At 36.3% G+C, this 17,293-nt stretch overlaps 1 protein-coding gene across 1 annotated transcript in view; it reads right to left on the bottom strand.

The window, feature by feature from the left end:
• SEMA5A (semaphorin 5A) overlaps positions 1-17,293 on the bottom strand; it is a 320,602-nt gene that overhangs the window by 145,174 nt on the left and 158,135 nt on the right. Inside the window, exons 6-8 of the mRNA XM_061995060.1 lie at positions 7,382-7,444; positions 1,703-1,801; positions 301-514 (exon numbers count right to left, since the gene is read on the bottom strand). Coding sequence (XP_061851044.1) covers positions 301-514; positions 1,703-1,801; positions 7,382-7,444 — 376 coding nt within the window. The remainder of the gene's footprint in view (positions 1-300; positions 515-1,702; positions 1,802-7,381; positions 7,445-17,293) is intronic.

Here is a 17,293-nt window from a genome sequence, read left to right as displayed (position 1 = left end):
GGCTGACCCAGCTTTACCATTAAGCACACCTGAGAGATACAATACAGCTCATGCTTGTGCCTGCAAACATCACTTAAATATTTAAGTGCGTATCTACAAATTGCAATTGCATTAATTAAATGTTATAATACTTATATAAGTAAAATAAAACGAAATTATGATGTAAAATAATTTTTAAATGAGAGAAGCAGTACTCTAAAAACATTTAAACTCTCAGAATGAAATTTCAAGACTGTGAATATGGAGAACATGAGTTAAAAAAAAAAAAAAGAGACTCATGGTCCATCAGCCAGCACTCACCATTAAGCCACTTGGAGTTGTACTGAGCAGTGCGGAGAGGAGGAAGTGCCCCCAGACTGCGATAAATAGCAGGATCCCTTCCTGGAAAGTCCATGGCTGTAGCAGCATATAATTCCCCACTAGAAGTGAGAAGAGCTGTGGAGTTGTGCTGAGGACTGTAAGGACAACGAGCCATGCCACTGATTTGATCATGTATCTCTGTCAAGTTACTTAACTGTAAGAGAGTGATAAAAAGGGATTAAAATAACTGGAAAATTGTCATTTCAGCCAAGCTGCATCAATTGGAGTAAAATCCTGTCATAAACACCAGTTATCTGACTTTGGTATTGTATGACAGTAATAAGATGACCTTTCCATCAATCTGAAACCGTCTCATATAGAAAGCTCAACTGTAATGTTGTCTGATCTTGCTTCTGGCACTTTGGTATTTAAAAACACAAGTTAATTATTAGCCACCATTCCTAAAATGTTTTATATTAGAAATTACGAAGGAATTTGTTATCTCCACACAGATTGTCATTATAAAAGAGAAAACCGAATCAGATTTCCATAATCGAATAAGGTATTCACCACAGCAATGGACAGACAATGAAAAAAAAAGAAATTGTTTTATTGGTGTGTTCTAGGAAAGCATCTCACATGAAAAATGAGAATAAAAAGAGGAGCTTTCCAGTTCAGTAGAACTCTATCTTTGATTTAGTAGCCCTAATTTTTTCAGCCATAAACCACAGTAGGATTTTAATATGTTATTCTAAAATAAAGGTACAACAGGTTTTAATATAATAAGTGTGCCAAGAAGTTTTTAGGGTGATACAGCTAATCTTTGTATTTAAATGCCTCTTCCTTCCTAAAATAAATAGCCTGCTTAGTCTAAACAGTGACATTTTTGGTTTTATTTTGACTATTACTGATCCTTATTTAGTCTTTCTTTGATATACCTAAATTACCACTATAGTTTTTTAAAGGAACAAAGTGACAGATTTTCTGAACCAAGATTTCTCATTTTTTGCCAGTCAGAAATCACTTATACAGATACTTTTATCTTCTACAGAACTACACATATACAGTATGTAGCTACCCAACTACATTTTATAACTAAACCAGTTGATGTAAATCAACAGAGTAGCAGAAGTCACGGAAATAACAAAGGTTCGTGAAAACTGGCACATGGGAAAAAGTGAACTTCTTGTAGGTTTGTTCTCCCAAAGCTGAGGAAAAAGACTCAAAACCAGATCATAGGTTAACTCTCCTCTTTGGCCTGTCTCTAGTCAAATGAGCCTTTTACACATCAGCTCACCTATCAATACAAAAATAGCCTGGATTGAAGCACAGCGTGCTCTGCCTTTTAATCTGCTGTCTCAGAACAGACTGAACCTGGTGGGATAAAACATTTAACTCATACCGTCCGATTGGTGCAGATAGGAGTGAATGCATTGGTTCCACAGGTAAAGAGATGGTTGCCTCCAACAAGAAGCACTCGAATGTAGTTCTGACATTCCTCCTGCCATGCAGAAAAACTACATTCAGTGACACTTCAAAGGATAGGGGAGAATAATTATGCTTTGCTTTCCATGGTTATGTGCCTACACATAAAACTTTTGAGGAACAAGAGTCTGAGCAGGGCTGATACATAGATTTCCAATCTACAACACATGCATCCATCAATCTTTGTGAGAAGTTATTAATGAGATAATAACAAACCTCTTCAGTACTGAAGATTTCTTTTAAGTGTGTATTTCAAAGACTTAGCTAAACTCCAAAGTGATAGATGCTTACTTAAATAACATACTGCTGTCTCAGCAGCTCAGATACCGTTTTCAAAGACAGATAAGACAAAGGCAGGAAGTCAGGAGGAAAACAGGAGAAAAGAACATGTTGTCAGCAAAAGGAATACACTATAACCAGTACAAATACAATTCTCCAGATGTTCAGATGCAGATTTGTCACTACTAGTTTAGTAAATTAAACAAAATGTTTTATCAGAAGAATCTATGTTTCTGTTAAATTGAAGTTTTTCAAGAAATTTAATTATCCCAATACATACAAGCTCACCCCTGAGAAATAATTTTACATGTTTTTTTTACCCTGTTAGGATGTGTGAAAGCTTTATGATGTTAATTTATCCCATTTCAGAAGCTAAAGTCCAACAGCAATTTCTATAGTTTATTCAGAGAGGAAGTCTTTTTCTACAATATTAAAATCTCGTAGAACTGTATGTAGCAAAGATTCAAACACTCCTGCAAAAATCACTGTCCTTGTCTAATAAAATGAAGAAAATCAACAATACGCTTGGAGAATAAAGTGTCCCGGAACCTTGCATTTGAATGCTCTCTAGCATTCATTCACAAGATAGTCTCATGTAAAGCATTTTAGAAACTTATGAAAATACGATATTCAGTGTTATGAAACAGATATTCAGTGGAATCACGTAAGTAAATCCACATTTTAGTATTGTGTAGAATTTCCATTGTGTAATCCACAGTAATATTAAAAGTACTGCTAGTTTATCTTGAAAATAGACTGTTGTCTTGAAAGACAAGAAATATAATCCTGAATAAATTGAACAGGCACAAAATAAGACTGCAAAGCAATTTGGGCAAAATAGTTTAAAGATCTCTGAGAAAAGTCTCAGAATTTATTATTTATACCTCTCCTCACACAAAACAGAGTCTAAACCCACTTGTACCCCAAGCTCCATAAAATCTCAGGAAAAAAACCTGCCTCTTTGGAAAAATACGCCCCAAATCTACATTTGCATTAGTCTTTTATGAAAAGGTAGCTTTTAAATGCTTCTTTTTGAGCCTTTAAAGGCAAATGTCAAACATCTTGCAATTAAGATTTGTTTCTCATCAGGGAAAAACCCTTATTATTTACTCAATCAAACACAGGTTAATATACAACCATATAATAGAGCTGGGCAGTGCAACAAGCTTTTAAAAAGTAATTATTTGTCTTCTAGGCCATTTCCCTGCTACAGTTTAAACTATATTTAAAAGAAAAAAAAAAAAAAGTGACAATTCCTCCTTATTTTTTTTTGTGGGAAGGGTGCTCAGGGAGGTTCATAGAACATAGTACAGAAATATATTCTTTGGGTTGTTTCCATCCTGCCCTTTGCAGTAAGTCATGGAATGTAAGTGTAGGAAAAGTAAGTGGGTACTGACATTGCAACCCGTCCAATCTCTCTGTATTCCAGAGCTCCCTGAAATAGTGCCATCGCCAAATTACTTGCACACTGATCACCCACTCCTTCTGTTCAAAAATAATGTTATTATTTTAAACTCTAACATTCCTGGAATTCACAAGATTCTTCTCTTTAATATTCCCAAGTCATGTGCTAACTTCACAACAATCCATACTGCAACAGGGCAAATGTTGTCTCGTATCAATTTTTTGTTGAGTACATAGTACAACAATCAGAAGTGCAAGAACAGCTTTTAAAATTGGTTATTTTCATCATTTGACAAAGCCATAATAATACAAACCAAATTTAAAAAAATAGTAATGAATTAAAAAATCACCACCCAAATACATATTGAAAAAGGATTCTGTTATTTAGTCTTCGAATTGGTCAGTCACTTTTCTAGCTCTGCATTCAAACTCAGATGATTCAGGTAATAATAGATGTGCCAAAAAGAGATATGTGTTGTAGAAGTGGCACTGACGAATGCAAAAGACTTCAAAATCAAAGTTTTTTTTAGTTTAGAAGGTGATGGTAGGCTTCATGACCATCTTTGTGTAATCTTATTCTCCATTTCATCTTGATTTCTATGTCATATACTTTTCTATCCTATAAAAACATCTCTGAATGAAAAAAGTTGATTTAGAAGGTACTTTTAAACTTTTTTATCAGCATACCTGAAAAAATACAACTATGAAAAACAATTCATCAGTCAAACAGATTAGGTTGCTGCTTAAGCTTAAGACCAACTTGACAGCTCAAGGACAGTCAAGCTCCACACTGTTATCTGTTTGCAATGATGTTTCTTGCACAGGCTAACATTTTTAATATACCTGTGTTTATTTTTTTAATACTTTTATTGAAAGTTCAGATGCCAACACATATGGTCATTAGAATCTTAAACAAGCAAGGCATTAAGAGGCTTTACTTCAAGCGTATATATATATTAAATCTTTCTTTGGTTTATTGTATTATTACCATGTGTATTTATATTTTTTGTTTGTAAGAGTCCCTACCATAGGTGCCAGTGTGAATGGCCACATTTAGTATCTTAACCATATGTGGTGCTTTAGAGTTCCAAACACTAGCACATGCTCTCCACAAGTACATAATTTTGTCTGGCTTACTCCTAGAGCCACTAGTTATTTTAAGCAACAGCTTCAATTAGTGGATAAATGTCTGAAGTCTTAGTAACAAACATCAGTCTTCAGAAGTCAAGTGTGTATTATACTGTCAAATGTGACAGATGTCCTTATATATTTTCCCCTTCAACTTCTTCCCCTCATTGGCTCTTAAAGCATAAAGCTCAGAACAACTATTGTTAAACAGCTAGAGGCAAAAATTCTGTGCAGCTTATTTCTCAAGAAAAACAACAATAAAAAAGAGTTGTGTTTAACTGACCATTATCTTGAAACTACTAGAGTTGCTTCAGGGTCCAAAGCTAGCTTCTGATTTCAGGGCACTCCCTCAGCAAACTGACTTTCAGTTTTGCCACTTGAACTCATTGCCCTGCACTACCTTGTGGCCATCAGAGCTTCAAGAGAAACCAGACTTCGAAGGAATAACTTACCCACAGCTATCCTTGTGATCCTCGTCTCACATTCACCACAGCCAGGACTGGCCCTGTCTATTTTGTCTCCAATCTTTCCTACCCTTCCCTACAGTCATACATGTTTCTGTCCTGAAGTCAACCTGAGAAATGTTATAGAAATGTAACTCCAAGTAACCCTCCATTTTGGACTGGATCTATTCATGCAAAAACAAGCAATCAATCAATCTTTCTTATAACAGTAGCTTGGAATCGTGTCTCCAGGGGACTTCCTCTGAAGAGGCACAATTCACTGTTGCATTGAAGTGCATTAGTACTGAACCAATAATTCTCAGTTTTGTCAAGGGAAGGCTTTGTGGTTCAACTATGAATAGAAGCATGCCACAGATCAAGTACTTTCCTCATCTGCATGCATAACTCCTCCTTATACAGAGAGTAGAGACGCTGTTCTAGTTTAGTTCAGGCCACAGTTTGTACATCAAATGAAACAAGCCCTAAGGTAACAAGAACTATTTCCTCTATGGTTTATCTTCAAATGTGATGAAATAAAAGGACTGTACTTCACTTCTAGATTGTGAGGAACGAGGCCAGCGATACAAATGAAACACTAAAACTTTATCCAACTAATAACAATGCCAAGAAATAATCTTGGAGGTTATAAATAGAAAAGTATATATAATATTTTACAGTGACAGTGTAACTTCCAATCACCACCTTCCTCAAAAGGATGTGATGAGCATAAATTAAAATCTGCACATACCTACTACACTAAGGTCCAATCTTAAACATATTTTACCAGTGTTCAATATTTCTCCTAGCAAAATTATTCAATAGCAACATATGCCTCTGCATTGTAGAACTGAATATGGATTTTACAACATAAACAGTACTGAAAATATAATATTCAAAAGTACACTACTACAGTTTCAAATTTACCATTACTTTTCATCCACGTTAGGTCATAGTCATTGCACTGTGACTTTAGACCAGATGAATATTATTCTCACAGTTTTAAACTTGGAAAAATCACCGCAAAACAGAGACATAAACTTTTAACTACACAACCTGACATATTCTATTGTCACTTTAGTATGCTCTCTTACTTCAGAGTATTGTCATCTGAAAAGTAAGGATGAAGGCTTGAAGAATACGTTACATGGAGAAGCATAAATCTTCCAGGAAGAAATTACAACTTACAAAATGAAACATTTGCTTAAAGTACAAGGTTGCAGAAGTTAATTCTCTCTCCATACTGACAAGTTCTAATCTATAGTCTTAAACTTGCTAGGTGGTATTTCTGCCATTAAAGCCTTCACACATAATTTGGGTCACCAGAGTTTGTCTATTGAAGTTAGAAATCTTTAAGTAAAGTCTAACCCATTTCTTTTCTCTAGGTATTAATCCCTTCTATACACCTAAAAAATTCTGAACCTTAACAGTGTTTAAGAGTTACTGGTCACACATATTTCTCACACTGAGATGGAAGGAAAGTGAAAGGAGAAGGACAAAGAAGGCAACGTCCATTCTTAATGCCTTTCCACAGTACTGTAAACTCATTTCAACAGTGAAAGATGTTCATCCAAAAAGATAATCATCTTCCATGAATGAAGCTTTACAGTTCACATTCACTACACTTGCTGGTTTGTTTTTTTTCAAGTAATTCTGCCTTTTTCTCTCCTCATGATACAACACAACTCTGCTTCTGAAGTGAGATCATTTTTCCTCTTTAATCTAAAACAGAAATGGACAGGCCCAGGGTATCTAGCAATATTGTTTTCCAGCACTTAGTAAGAAAGCTGTCTTTAGTGGCTGTCCATAACATTGCATTTACTTGTGCTGAATAAAAGAAATTAGAGTTGGACAGATAAGGATTTGGCTTTGAATACTAAAATATATCAAGTTTTGTGTTTAAACTGTTAGTGAAGTTCAGATTATTTTCTTCATAGCACCAGTGGATATGAAATATAAATGTTCCTAAAAATGCATCTAATATAATGGGAAATAGATTGAAGATTTTACAAAGTAATTACACGGTTATTCTGGATTTACAGTACTGAAAATGAAGTGAGAATACAGCCAGTTACATATGACATGTTGTAGTCAAAACATTACATTGTTGGAAATTAAAGTCCTTGACTATTTCAGAAAATAGTCAGGTGGCTGTATCACTCACTCCGCACTCACAAAATTGTTTTTTTATTCCTGTGCTTATACATTAGTGCCAGACTCCTTTCCTTCAATTCTCTTCAGAACAGGAAACAGTAAAAATGTGTAAGGTAGAGATTTATACACTGAATTACGCCTGCTATTAGCATATACATTTTGTTAAAGCAGAACAGCTGTCTCACGCTTACCTTTGATTTGCCTTTACTGTAACAGGCTCTTTTAGTAGCTTCATCACATTGCCATTCCACTGCCTGCAACCAACAGGAATTAGTTAGAAATGTAGAGAACACAGAAATACAAACTTCAGAGTTGTCTAAGCCCATGCTTGAGATATATGCTTCAGGCATACTGATGATAAGCTGTGGGTGATTCTATCCATAATCTTTATGAGCTTTGCTTTGCTAATGATGATTTTTCAGTGTCTTAATCTGAAGTAAAGCTGGCCATCCACAAGATTCACTGTACCTACTGCTACAGGAGGAATAAGTACAATCACATTTGATGCTATCAAATGGGAGGTTTTAGTTTCACAAGGTATGAGTACAGTACTAAGCAGAAGCCCTAAAATGTCCGTTCAGAGAAAGGAGCAATGAGCACACACATACAAGACAACAGTGAAGCAGAGTACTACAAAAAAAGTAACACTTCATCTTCATTTTTCAGCTGTCTCTCATTTATGCCAGGACTGTAATGCCTAAATCTGCATTACTACACTTTCACTGCATGAGCTAACTCAAATTAGTTCCATATTTAACATTCAACAGCTATGACTTACAAACTCTATTGTTCAGTGGAGCAGTTCATATGCTTGGAGTTTATGTGCCAGTACACGTAGTTATCTGACTGCCTGTATATGTTGTGTAGTCACAGTGCATTTTAAATTGCTCTGCATTTTTTCACCTTGACAGTGCACATCCATGTGCTCTTTAGATAAAAATGGCTCAAGGCACTATAACTTTTATCAGAAATAACTGGGATTTCTAAACTAACCACTGATGCTTAATTATTGAAACTGCAGCTTTTTCATTTTTATTTATGAGGTACTAATGAAAGACTGTTCACTCAGGCTTAATATACGTAATTCTTTGTACCTGTTTCTTAATAGAGGCTATATTAATAGCAGGTAGGCTCAAAAATTAATAAAAATAATAGGATGAAAGCCAATTTAAACCAAAGGGGATTTTTTTTTCAGAGTACACTGTGCAGTACCCTTTGATTTGTGTTTCAACAAGCACACAAATTAGCTTTTTGATTTCAAGGGAAAAAAACCTCGAACTTCTAAAACCTAAAACTTTTACTTCTCCACCCTAAATCTTCTCATTTACAATATTTGCTTTTGCAGTGAACAGCTACAGCATATTGGGGAATACATTGAAAATTTCTGGAAGAACTCAAAGAATCCACTTGTGAATGACCCTAGTGTTTATAACAAACTGTATCTAGCAGTGTGAAAGAATTAGCTACAAGAGCAGCAATGACTCAACTCTTTTTACTCTAATGCAAAAAGGTATTTACATCCATAATGGAGATCACAGTACAAAAAACTTTTCTTGAATGATCAATGTAAGACCTTAATTAACTAGGACACCCTAAAGCTAGATGTTATATGGCACTAGACACACAAAAAAATTCAAATGCCTTGACAAACACAGGAGTTACCAGTAGGAGGTCAGAGTGAAAAGATTTAGTGGAAATACAGGAAAAGATTTTGAAGGAAAGTTTTTTGCCAAAACTGAACTGAGAAGAATATGCCAAGCATGAACGGTGGGAAGTAGGAAGACAGAAATACTGGATTAAAGGCAAAATGTTTATCAATAAATCAATTTTCAGTGAGAAGATACCTAGCTTTCTGGTTCTAAGTCCACGATAAAATAACAATTTGAAAGAGAAGGATGTGAAACACAAAAAATACACAATATCACAAATCAAACAAATCAAATACATTTCTCAGGTGCAGAGTTTTCAAAAAGAAAACAGGAAGTCACAGTTCTTCCAGCTTTCCAAAAAATCAGAGAAAAGCATACAATGCATCTCTGCAAGCAAGTCATGATTGGAAAATCTAGGAACTCCAAGCACATAATAATACAAGGACAGATCAGGCAGAAGCTTCATTAACCCTGATCATAGTGAGAGTACAATGTGGCAGCATCTTAGTCTTTGCTGCTCTCTTCTCTGCCATGTGATCACAGAGACCCAAATTACATACCTTTTCAGAAAAGCAGAAAGAAGTGAAGAAAAACAATCATTTGAACGGTAGCAAAGCCAGCTATCCATTCCTGGAAGTATGGACCCCTAAAGAAACTTGCTAACTGCCACACTTCTAACAAAGGATCAAACAGTAAATAATGTGACTAGAGAGACATGGCTCTTAGTAGAACTGGTAGGAATGGCAAACCAGTATAATCTTAACTCTGAAGGGTCAAGTGGGAAACAATCAGAGATTGTTAGCTTTTAGTAGAATGTTCTTTCAGTTAGGATAAACATCCTAGTTGGACCTCTCAGATGTTTCATATTATTGATTTGAACACCACATAACAAAAACACTAATACCATTATTAGCATAAATGAAAATAAACTTTCTTCTCTTTCTTTGACATCCAAAAAATGCATCGATTTAAATAAAGATATTCAATATTAAAATTCTATGTAATATTTCTGGATACTATAGTTAGCAGCACACACAGAAACTCAAATAGAAAAAACTACTGTAACTATATATGTTTGCAGGCGAAGCAAATGACAAAACTAACTGCAAAAACCCTGTTCATGACAACATATGCCAAAGGAGTAATGTTTTCTGGACAAGAAACAAGTTCAGACACAGTAGTGTCAAAGCTAAGTGCCATCTTGGAAATCAAGTGTACTCATAGTCCTGAAGTCCTGGGCCCCCCTGCTAGTAGAGACAATAATAGAGCAGGATGCAAGTGAACTATATTTCAAAGACATCAGAAGACAGCTGAGAAGTTCAAACTGTTGTAATTTGGTCACTAAAGGCTCCTACATAGTTCAGTAATTCATACTTATGTTCTATTGCTAATTAACTGAAAAGAACAGGTATGGATAAATATTTCTATATACAGAATCATAGAATGGTAGGGTTTGGAAGGGACCTTTAGAGATCATCTAGTCCAACCCCCCTGCAGAAGCAGGTCCACCTAGATCAGGTCACACAGGAACATGTCCAGGCAGGTGTTGAAGACCTCCAAGGAAGGAGACTCCACAACCCCTCTGGGCAGCTCCATCTCCCTCACAGTGAAATAGTTTTTTCTTATGTTTAAGTGGAACTTTTTGTGTTACAGCTTCATCTCATTATTCCTTGTCCTATTGCTATCTACTACAGAAAAAAGGGATCCCCCAACCTCCTGACACCAAGCTAAATATAGCTAAGATTTTTCTTCTAATTTTCAGGAAATTTGGGGGACTTTCCCACAAAATGGAATTTCAGATATTCAACAGTTTACTGGTTATATTAGTATATAAGTATATATTATTACTGTATATTATAACTACGTGGGTTTTGTCAGTAGAAGATTAAGACTTTAAAGTTTTAGTTCTGAAAACCCAAACAAATACATAGAGTGGTATTCCAGAGACCCCCTGCAGCCCACAATGAGAAAGTGGCTGTCCCACTGCAACCCATGGAGGGCAGTGGTGGGACTGATAGTTGCCAACAGCTCCAGGAGGACCCCACAGCAGAGGGATAACCACGTCTGGAGAGGCCAAAGACTGTGTGGGGAGGCAAGCAGGATGGGCTAGGGTAAGGGCTGTGGAGGAGACCCACACAGGAGGTAAAAAGAAGCTGCAGCCCTCAGAATGAACATACGTCAGAGAGGTCTGTGCAGGGCTGCCCGGTGTGTGAGGGACCCTGTGCTGGAGCAGGGAGGGCCAGTGAGGAGTCCATCTGCCCTGAGACAAACAGCAGGAAACATCTGGAAAGGAATGACTGAAACTCCCATTCCCTGTCCCTCTGAGCCATTCAGGGGGAGAGAAGATAAAGACAATGGGATCAGGTGTTTGAGCCCAGGAAGCAGGGAGGGATGATGGGGTCTTAAAGGGCTGTTTTTACTCTTTATCACTGTCCCATTCTGTGCCATTTTCTCTTATGTTTTTGACTGGCAGTGAATTAAATTTAAGCTTGTCTGTTTTGCCCAGGAGCATATGCTGTGAGTGACCCCTTCCTGTCCTTCGAGATTTCTATGAGGCCCTGGGTTACTCTTCTCTTCACTGTCCTGGCAGGAGGGCAGGAGTGAACAAGCAGCTGCACGGTTCTTTGTTCCCAGTGGGCCCTAAACCATGACAGTAGAACAGTGAAAAATGTTTGCAGTGAGATTTTTACCTTTGTGAAAAATCAATGTGGCTGAATTTCACAGGTATAACTTGAATTTTTTCTAGTATACTCCAGTGAGGTAGTCACAGTTCACTTTTGACCACATACTGTTTTCTTCACTTAAAAGAAAATACACAAACCAGAAATCTCCATAGAGATTTGACATACAATCAAAGTGAACAGGAAGATGGCTTTGGTGAACACCGAACTCTAAGTCTGAACTAAAGTTTCAAACTGATGGCAGGCATCTTTTTGTAAATGCTCGAATGTAAATAGCTCTATTAGTGTTTTAAAATTTGCTTCATTGGTATTCGTGAAGTGCTTCAAAAACTTCAGTTTTAATTCCTCTGGGCATTTTCAAGGCGTAGTGAGAGGAGACAAACTCCAGCCAGAGAGTAAATAATTCCAACTCAAGTTATATAATGAAACCACTGTCATCAAAAAGAAGAAAAATATAGTTCCAAACCCCATTAATGTGAAGTTAAAAATTATGGTATTAATAATAATCTTTGGAACAACAAATACATTTCAGTAACTTCTCTGTTTGGATGATGATAAAAGTCTTGCTTAAAAGTTATAAAGTATTGTATCTTCAGCAGGGAAACTAACTGAATCAAAGACATTAGCTCCAGTGTAAACTCATTTCTCCAAATACCTTAGAAGAATCGTGGAAAGTATGGAAGCAGTGAATAATGTTAGTTAAGAAATAACTGTCAAGAGGTTGTCTTCATGCTCAACATGCAGTAAGAAAGTCCATCCCCAGGCAGGAGATCTGAAGGTCCCTTCCATCCTAAATTGTTCTATGATTTTCCAGGAAAATTACAAAATACAAAAGTGAAAATAAAGATCAATCCCCTAAGTAATTATAATTTTAGAAAAGGGCTATATTAATCAGTAAATTCATACAGGAAATTTGAAATTTCAGTCAAGAGAAGACTGGTCAATTAGAATGTGTTAGGTGAGATATGTATTAGTGTATTTGCAGGTCAACAAAAACCACGTGGCTTTCATCTACAGTGGAAGCTGCACATGTAAGCGAGTACAAGCCGAACTCCTGGAAAAACTATGCTCCTACAGCTACACAGATACTGATAACATACACATGTAAACAGGTACATATTCACATATATGTATTTTTATATATGAACTTCTCTGAAATGTAGAAATAGAACATATTGTTACATCTCATAGAGAAGTTAATTAGTCAAGAACCAAAAAATGAACAGAAGAGTATTCCAGACAGATGGTCCAACACTCCTTAGACAGATGGCTTTGCTAATTAGATACTGGCAAAAAAAAACCCCAAACATTAAAAAAGATGGTTTCATTACACAATGTAATCCAATAATTAATAGCTACATGGTATTCCCTTTCTTCTTTTTCATTACCTGCTTGCTTTCATCTCTTATATCACGTATTTAAACAATACACTAGGGAGGTGGGGTACAAGGCAATAACCATAATAAAATATGTCAATAAACGTGAGCAACAGTGCCTTATTGTTCGCATCAGTCCAGCAATGGAATGGCTTCAAAATGTTCTAACTTGTTTGTAGAGAGTGTCTTGCAGCCTGCATAATTAGCTCTCAATGAACATGTATGCTGGAGTCCAAAAGTTGAGTTTAAAGAGGCTGTAAAGAAAGTGTCAGGATCATAAATGCAAAGAAAGAATGTAGCCACAGAGAAGTATACCAGCAAGGCATTAGCAGCAAATTAGCAGCCATGGAGTTCATGGCAGTTTGATTTTTATGGTTAGAGAAATTTTAAGGTGTGCATTGGTATAATGACATCCTTGCTTGCAGCAAATATGTAAAGTCACTTGAAAAGATTTTTACCTCTCTATACCCCAGAGAAACTATTTTCCTTGCTTTACACAGAGGGAGTCATGACCTCTCATCCTTGCAGCCATTATTGCTAGAGATGCCAATCTTATCAATAGGCTCCTGACAAACAGTCAGCTTCAGAGAGCGATCATCCTCTGTGGGAAAAACTAGACTAAAATATTAAAAAGGGAACTCCCTTTAACAGAGATTTTCCTTTGTCTCACCAAAAAGAAAAAGTTGGTTTCTGCGGACTAAAGGCATCCTACTTAAGCTTTCATAAGAAGTGATAGGCCAGCAGCTCATACAAGAAGTCCAACACCATATGGACAACTTTACTAATTGGTTACAGTCACTGCAGTATCTTGTCATCAATTACCACATGTAACAGCCAGTTCTCCTGGGAATAACATTATGTATGTTTTCATTTGTTCATAACCAGCTTTTACCGTTCATCCACAGTTAGAAAATTATAGTGTCTTATAAAGAGAGCAGTGTGAAATATATGAAAACAAACACCAAATCATGCTCTAATTTTCCAGGGTTTTGAATTCAGTAAGAACTGAGATCCCCTGATAGATAAATAACTGCATACTTAAACCAAGCCTTTATAAGGCTTCAAAGAACTGATATCGATTTCTTTTTTTTTTCAAATATAGTGGCCTGAAGTAAATAAAGCAAGTGAGAAGAGAGTTATATACGACTAATGAAGTAGCCAGAGTTTTAAATTGTGTATTTAATTGATTATGAAAATAAATTTTTGTTGAAAATTGTCAGAATTAATATGATAAAATTAAAAGTTAAGCCTATTAGAGAAGAATTTAGACTTACTCAGACTTTCACAAACTCGCAGTGTTGAGCTACTCCACTAATTTTAATGACACAAGATTGTCCAAGACTGAACTTTCACAAAACTCACCTACCCATTCACCTGTGCATTCCCCTCTTTGTCTTCTGCAAAGATTTCTAAATGGTACAAACCAATAATTTGGTTTGTACTTGACAGAGTCAGGTTTATAGAAGAAAATGCATCCAAACCTTGAAGTTATGTTTAGAACTAAGGCTTTTAGTCCTGCTTCCAGTAAGTTATTCATAAAACCCATAACTGTCACACTGTGACTTTCAAAGTTTTGAATGTTCCAATCTGGCATTTCAAGGCTTTTACAGTTTTTTATGGACATTTAAAAATTGAATGCAGGATTGTGCTGAAGGGATACAATCAGAAAGTGTTCTTGCATTAACAAACTTGGCAGCCATTCAGCAGGTAGGAATGAGATTTCAAAACATAATTTTAATGTACATTCTGAAATTATACTATGTATAATAAATTTAATGTCTTGAATAAATTATCCGTGAATCCTTTACGATTTAACATCTCTGTTAGCACACTGACTTTTAAAGCATTTCTTGCTTTCTTTTTACAAACAGTGTTTTAAACTTTAAATGTTTTAAAGAGAATTCTGACATTTCTCATTTTTTAAAGGAAGGAAAATATATTTCAATGTATTTTCATACAGACTAAGAGGAAAAATAGTCCCCTGGCACTGAATGCCACAGACTGTTGGTTTGGACCTTGAAACAGAAGTTTATTTTCCTCCTGTGTTCCTGATAACTGTTACCAAGAAATATGGAAATGGCAAGAAGGCAGCACTGGAACGTGGGCCATCTTGCCCCATGGTAACTTGCTATGAAAGACAGTCATGGTGGCATGAGATACAAGATTAAACAGTAGCCCAGCAATCAGCCTTCCTTATCTTTCAGCCACAGACAGTCAAAGAAGAAATGACACTTTAGGAGACATTCAGCAAATCAAAAACCTTCCTGAAATAATTTCTAAGCTTCACAGACGGCACATTATAGCTTGCCCCTGGGATGTCAAAGACAGCAGAATTATACATTCTCGGTATGAGCTCACAAAAATTTATGAACCTGAGAGACACGGTGGAGGATGAAGTCTGTAATTCCATTTAAGTCATACTGAATAACAGACTATAAACCCAAGAAATCTTTGTATTTCTGTATGTACATATATAATTTTATGCATAATGTCTCATGAGCAACAGAATACTAACCTAATAATAATTTGAATTTCTCTTTTTTATTCATTTCACAGGATCACAGAATGGTAGAGGTTGGAATGGATCTCTAAAGATCATCTAGTCCAATCTCCTTGCTAAAGCAGGTTCACCTAGATCAGGTCGCACAGGAACGCATCCAGATGGTTTTGAAAACCTCAAGAGAAGGAGATTCCACACTCTCCCTGGGCAGCCTGTGCCAGGGCTTCCTCACCCTCACAGGAAAGAATTTTTTCCTCAAGTAGAACTTCCCATGTTCCAACTTGTGCCCCTTACCCCTTGTCCTGACACTGGATGCTACAGAAAAATAGATGAAGCCCATCCTCTCAACACTCACCCTTTAAGTGTTCATAAGTTCCCCCCTTAGTCTTCTCTTCTCCAGTCTAAACAGCCCTAGCTCTCTAGCCTTTAGTCATAAGAAAGATGTTACAGTCTCCTGATCATCTTGGTAGCTGTACATTAGACCCTGTATACAAGCTCTTTATCACTGTTGAACAGGGCACAAGATTCCAGATGTGGTATTACAAGGGCACAGGAGATTGGGGGCATGACCTTCCTTGGACACACTCCTCTGGATGCATCCCAGAATGTCGTTGGCTTTAGTGGCAATTGCTGGCTCATGTTTAGTTTGCTGTCAGGCAGAACTCCCAGGTCTCTTTCCACAGAGCTGCTCTCCACCAGGTCATTCCCCAGCCTGTACTGGTGCATGGGGCTGTTTGCACTTGTCCTTGTTGAACCTCATGAGGTTTCTCTCTGTGCAACCCTCAAGCCAGTAGAAACATGTAATTTTCTAAATACTTCTAGTAAACAGAATTGATCAGAAAGGGTATTTTTAAAAACCAATCTTGAGTTTTCTTGTTTCCATTTAAAGATAACACATAGATATACAAAACATTTAAAAAGCAGACGGAGCACAATGGAACGCAGTAACACTACAAAACTTGCAAAGAGTTGGCAACAGGGTTGATGGCAGCACAACTGACAGTTCACTTGGGGAAAGAAACAAAGTCATTTTTATTTTATTATGTTTACTTTAAAATAATTCAATTTAATTTGACAAATACTAAGATAATCTGAGGCACAAAAATATGCAGAAGAATAAAAAGCACAGAGACACATAAGTGATTGTCATCAATACATAGATAGAATCATGAGCTGTGGAGATAGGAAAAAAAAATCAACCCAGGAGGCTGAGAAAAATTCTTATTAAACATAAAGACCAAAAGATGCTTATTGAAGCAGGAAAGCTTAAACCTGTAGCTATAAAGGAAAATCACTGGAGTGTAGCTGCACTATTAAATTATACAGAAATCCAGGGTTAGAAACACAAACAGGAGTGTCAAGACTACAGAAAATATCTACTCAGAATACAAAAAAATCTTCAAGAGAACATTATGTACTCCAAACTGCAGCAGGAGCAAAGAATATAATGCAGCTTTAAATAACAATTTCATCATGAAGATCTGAGAAAATGGTGACACTATGAAAAAGACGGAATGTTAATTAATTTCTCCTTTTTTTTGACACAAATAAATGGTCTGGAGTGAGTCAATGACACATGGAGCTTTTCACCTTTATCTCATGTGTTAAACATCATTCAAGTTATTAATTATTAGAGGTCAGTGAGAGCTGGCAACCTAGTATTAACTATGTGAAATTAGTGGATCATTTCTATCCAGTTTCTAAAAGACAAACATTCAGATCCAAATGAATCATAATTGGCTGATTTTTTTGAGACAATAGAACAGCTGCTTAGAGGGAAAATATATCCCTGCTATGGATAAAGGCGTTTACCTCATTCCACACTGACAAGGAATCTTGGAAAAGTAGATGGAAACTAAGCCAAACATCATCATTGTATCTTAAAAATTAGTCTACA

This window comes from Colius striatus, chromosome 4 (genome assembly GCF_028858725.1).
Source record: "Colius striatus isolate bColStr4 chromosome 4, bColStr4.1.hap1, whole genome shotgun sequence".
NCBI classification, from domain to species: Eukaryota; Metazoa; Chordata; class Aves; order Coliiformes; family Coliidae; genus Colius; species Colius striatus.
Note: the sequence above shows the minus strand (reverse complement) of the source record. Positions and strands in the feature narration are given on the sequence as shown.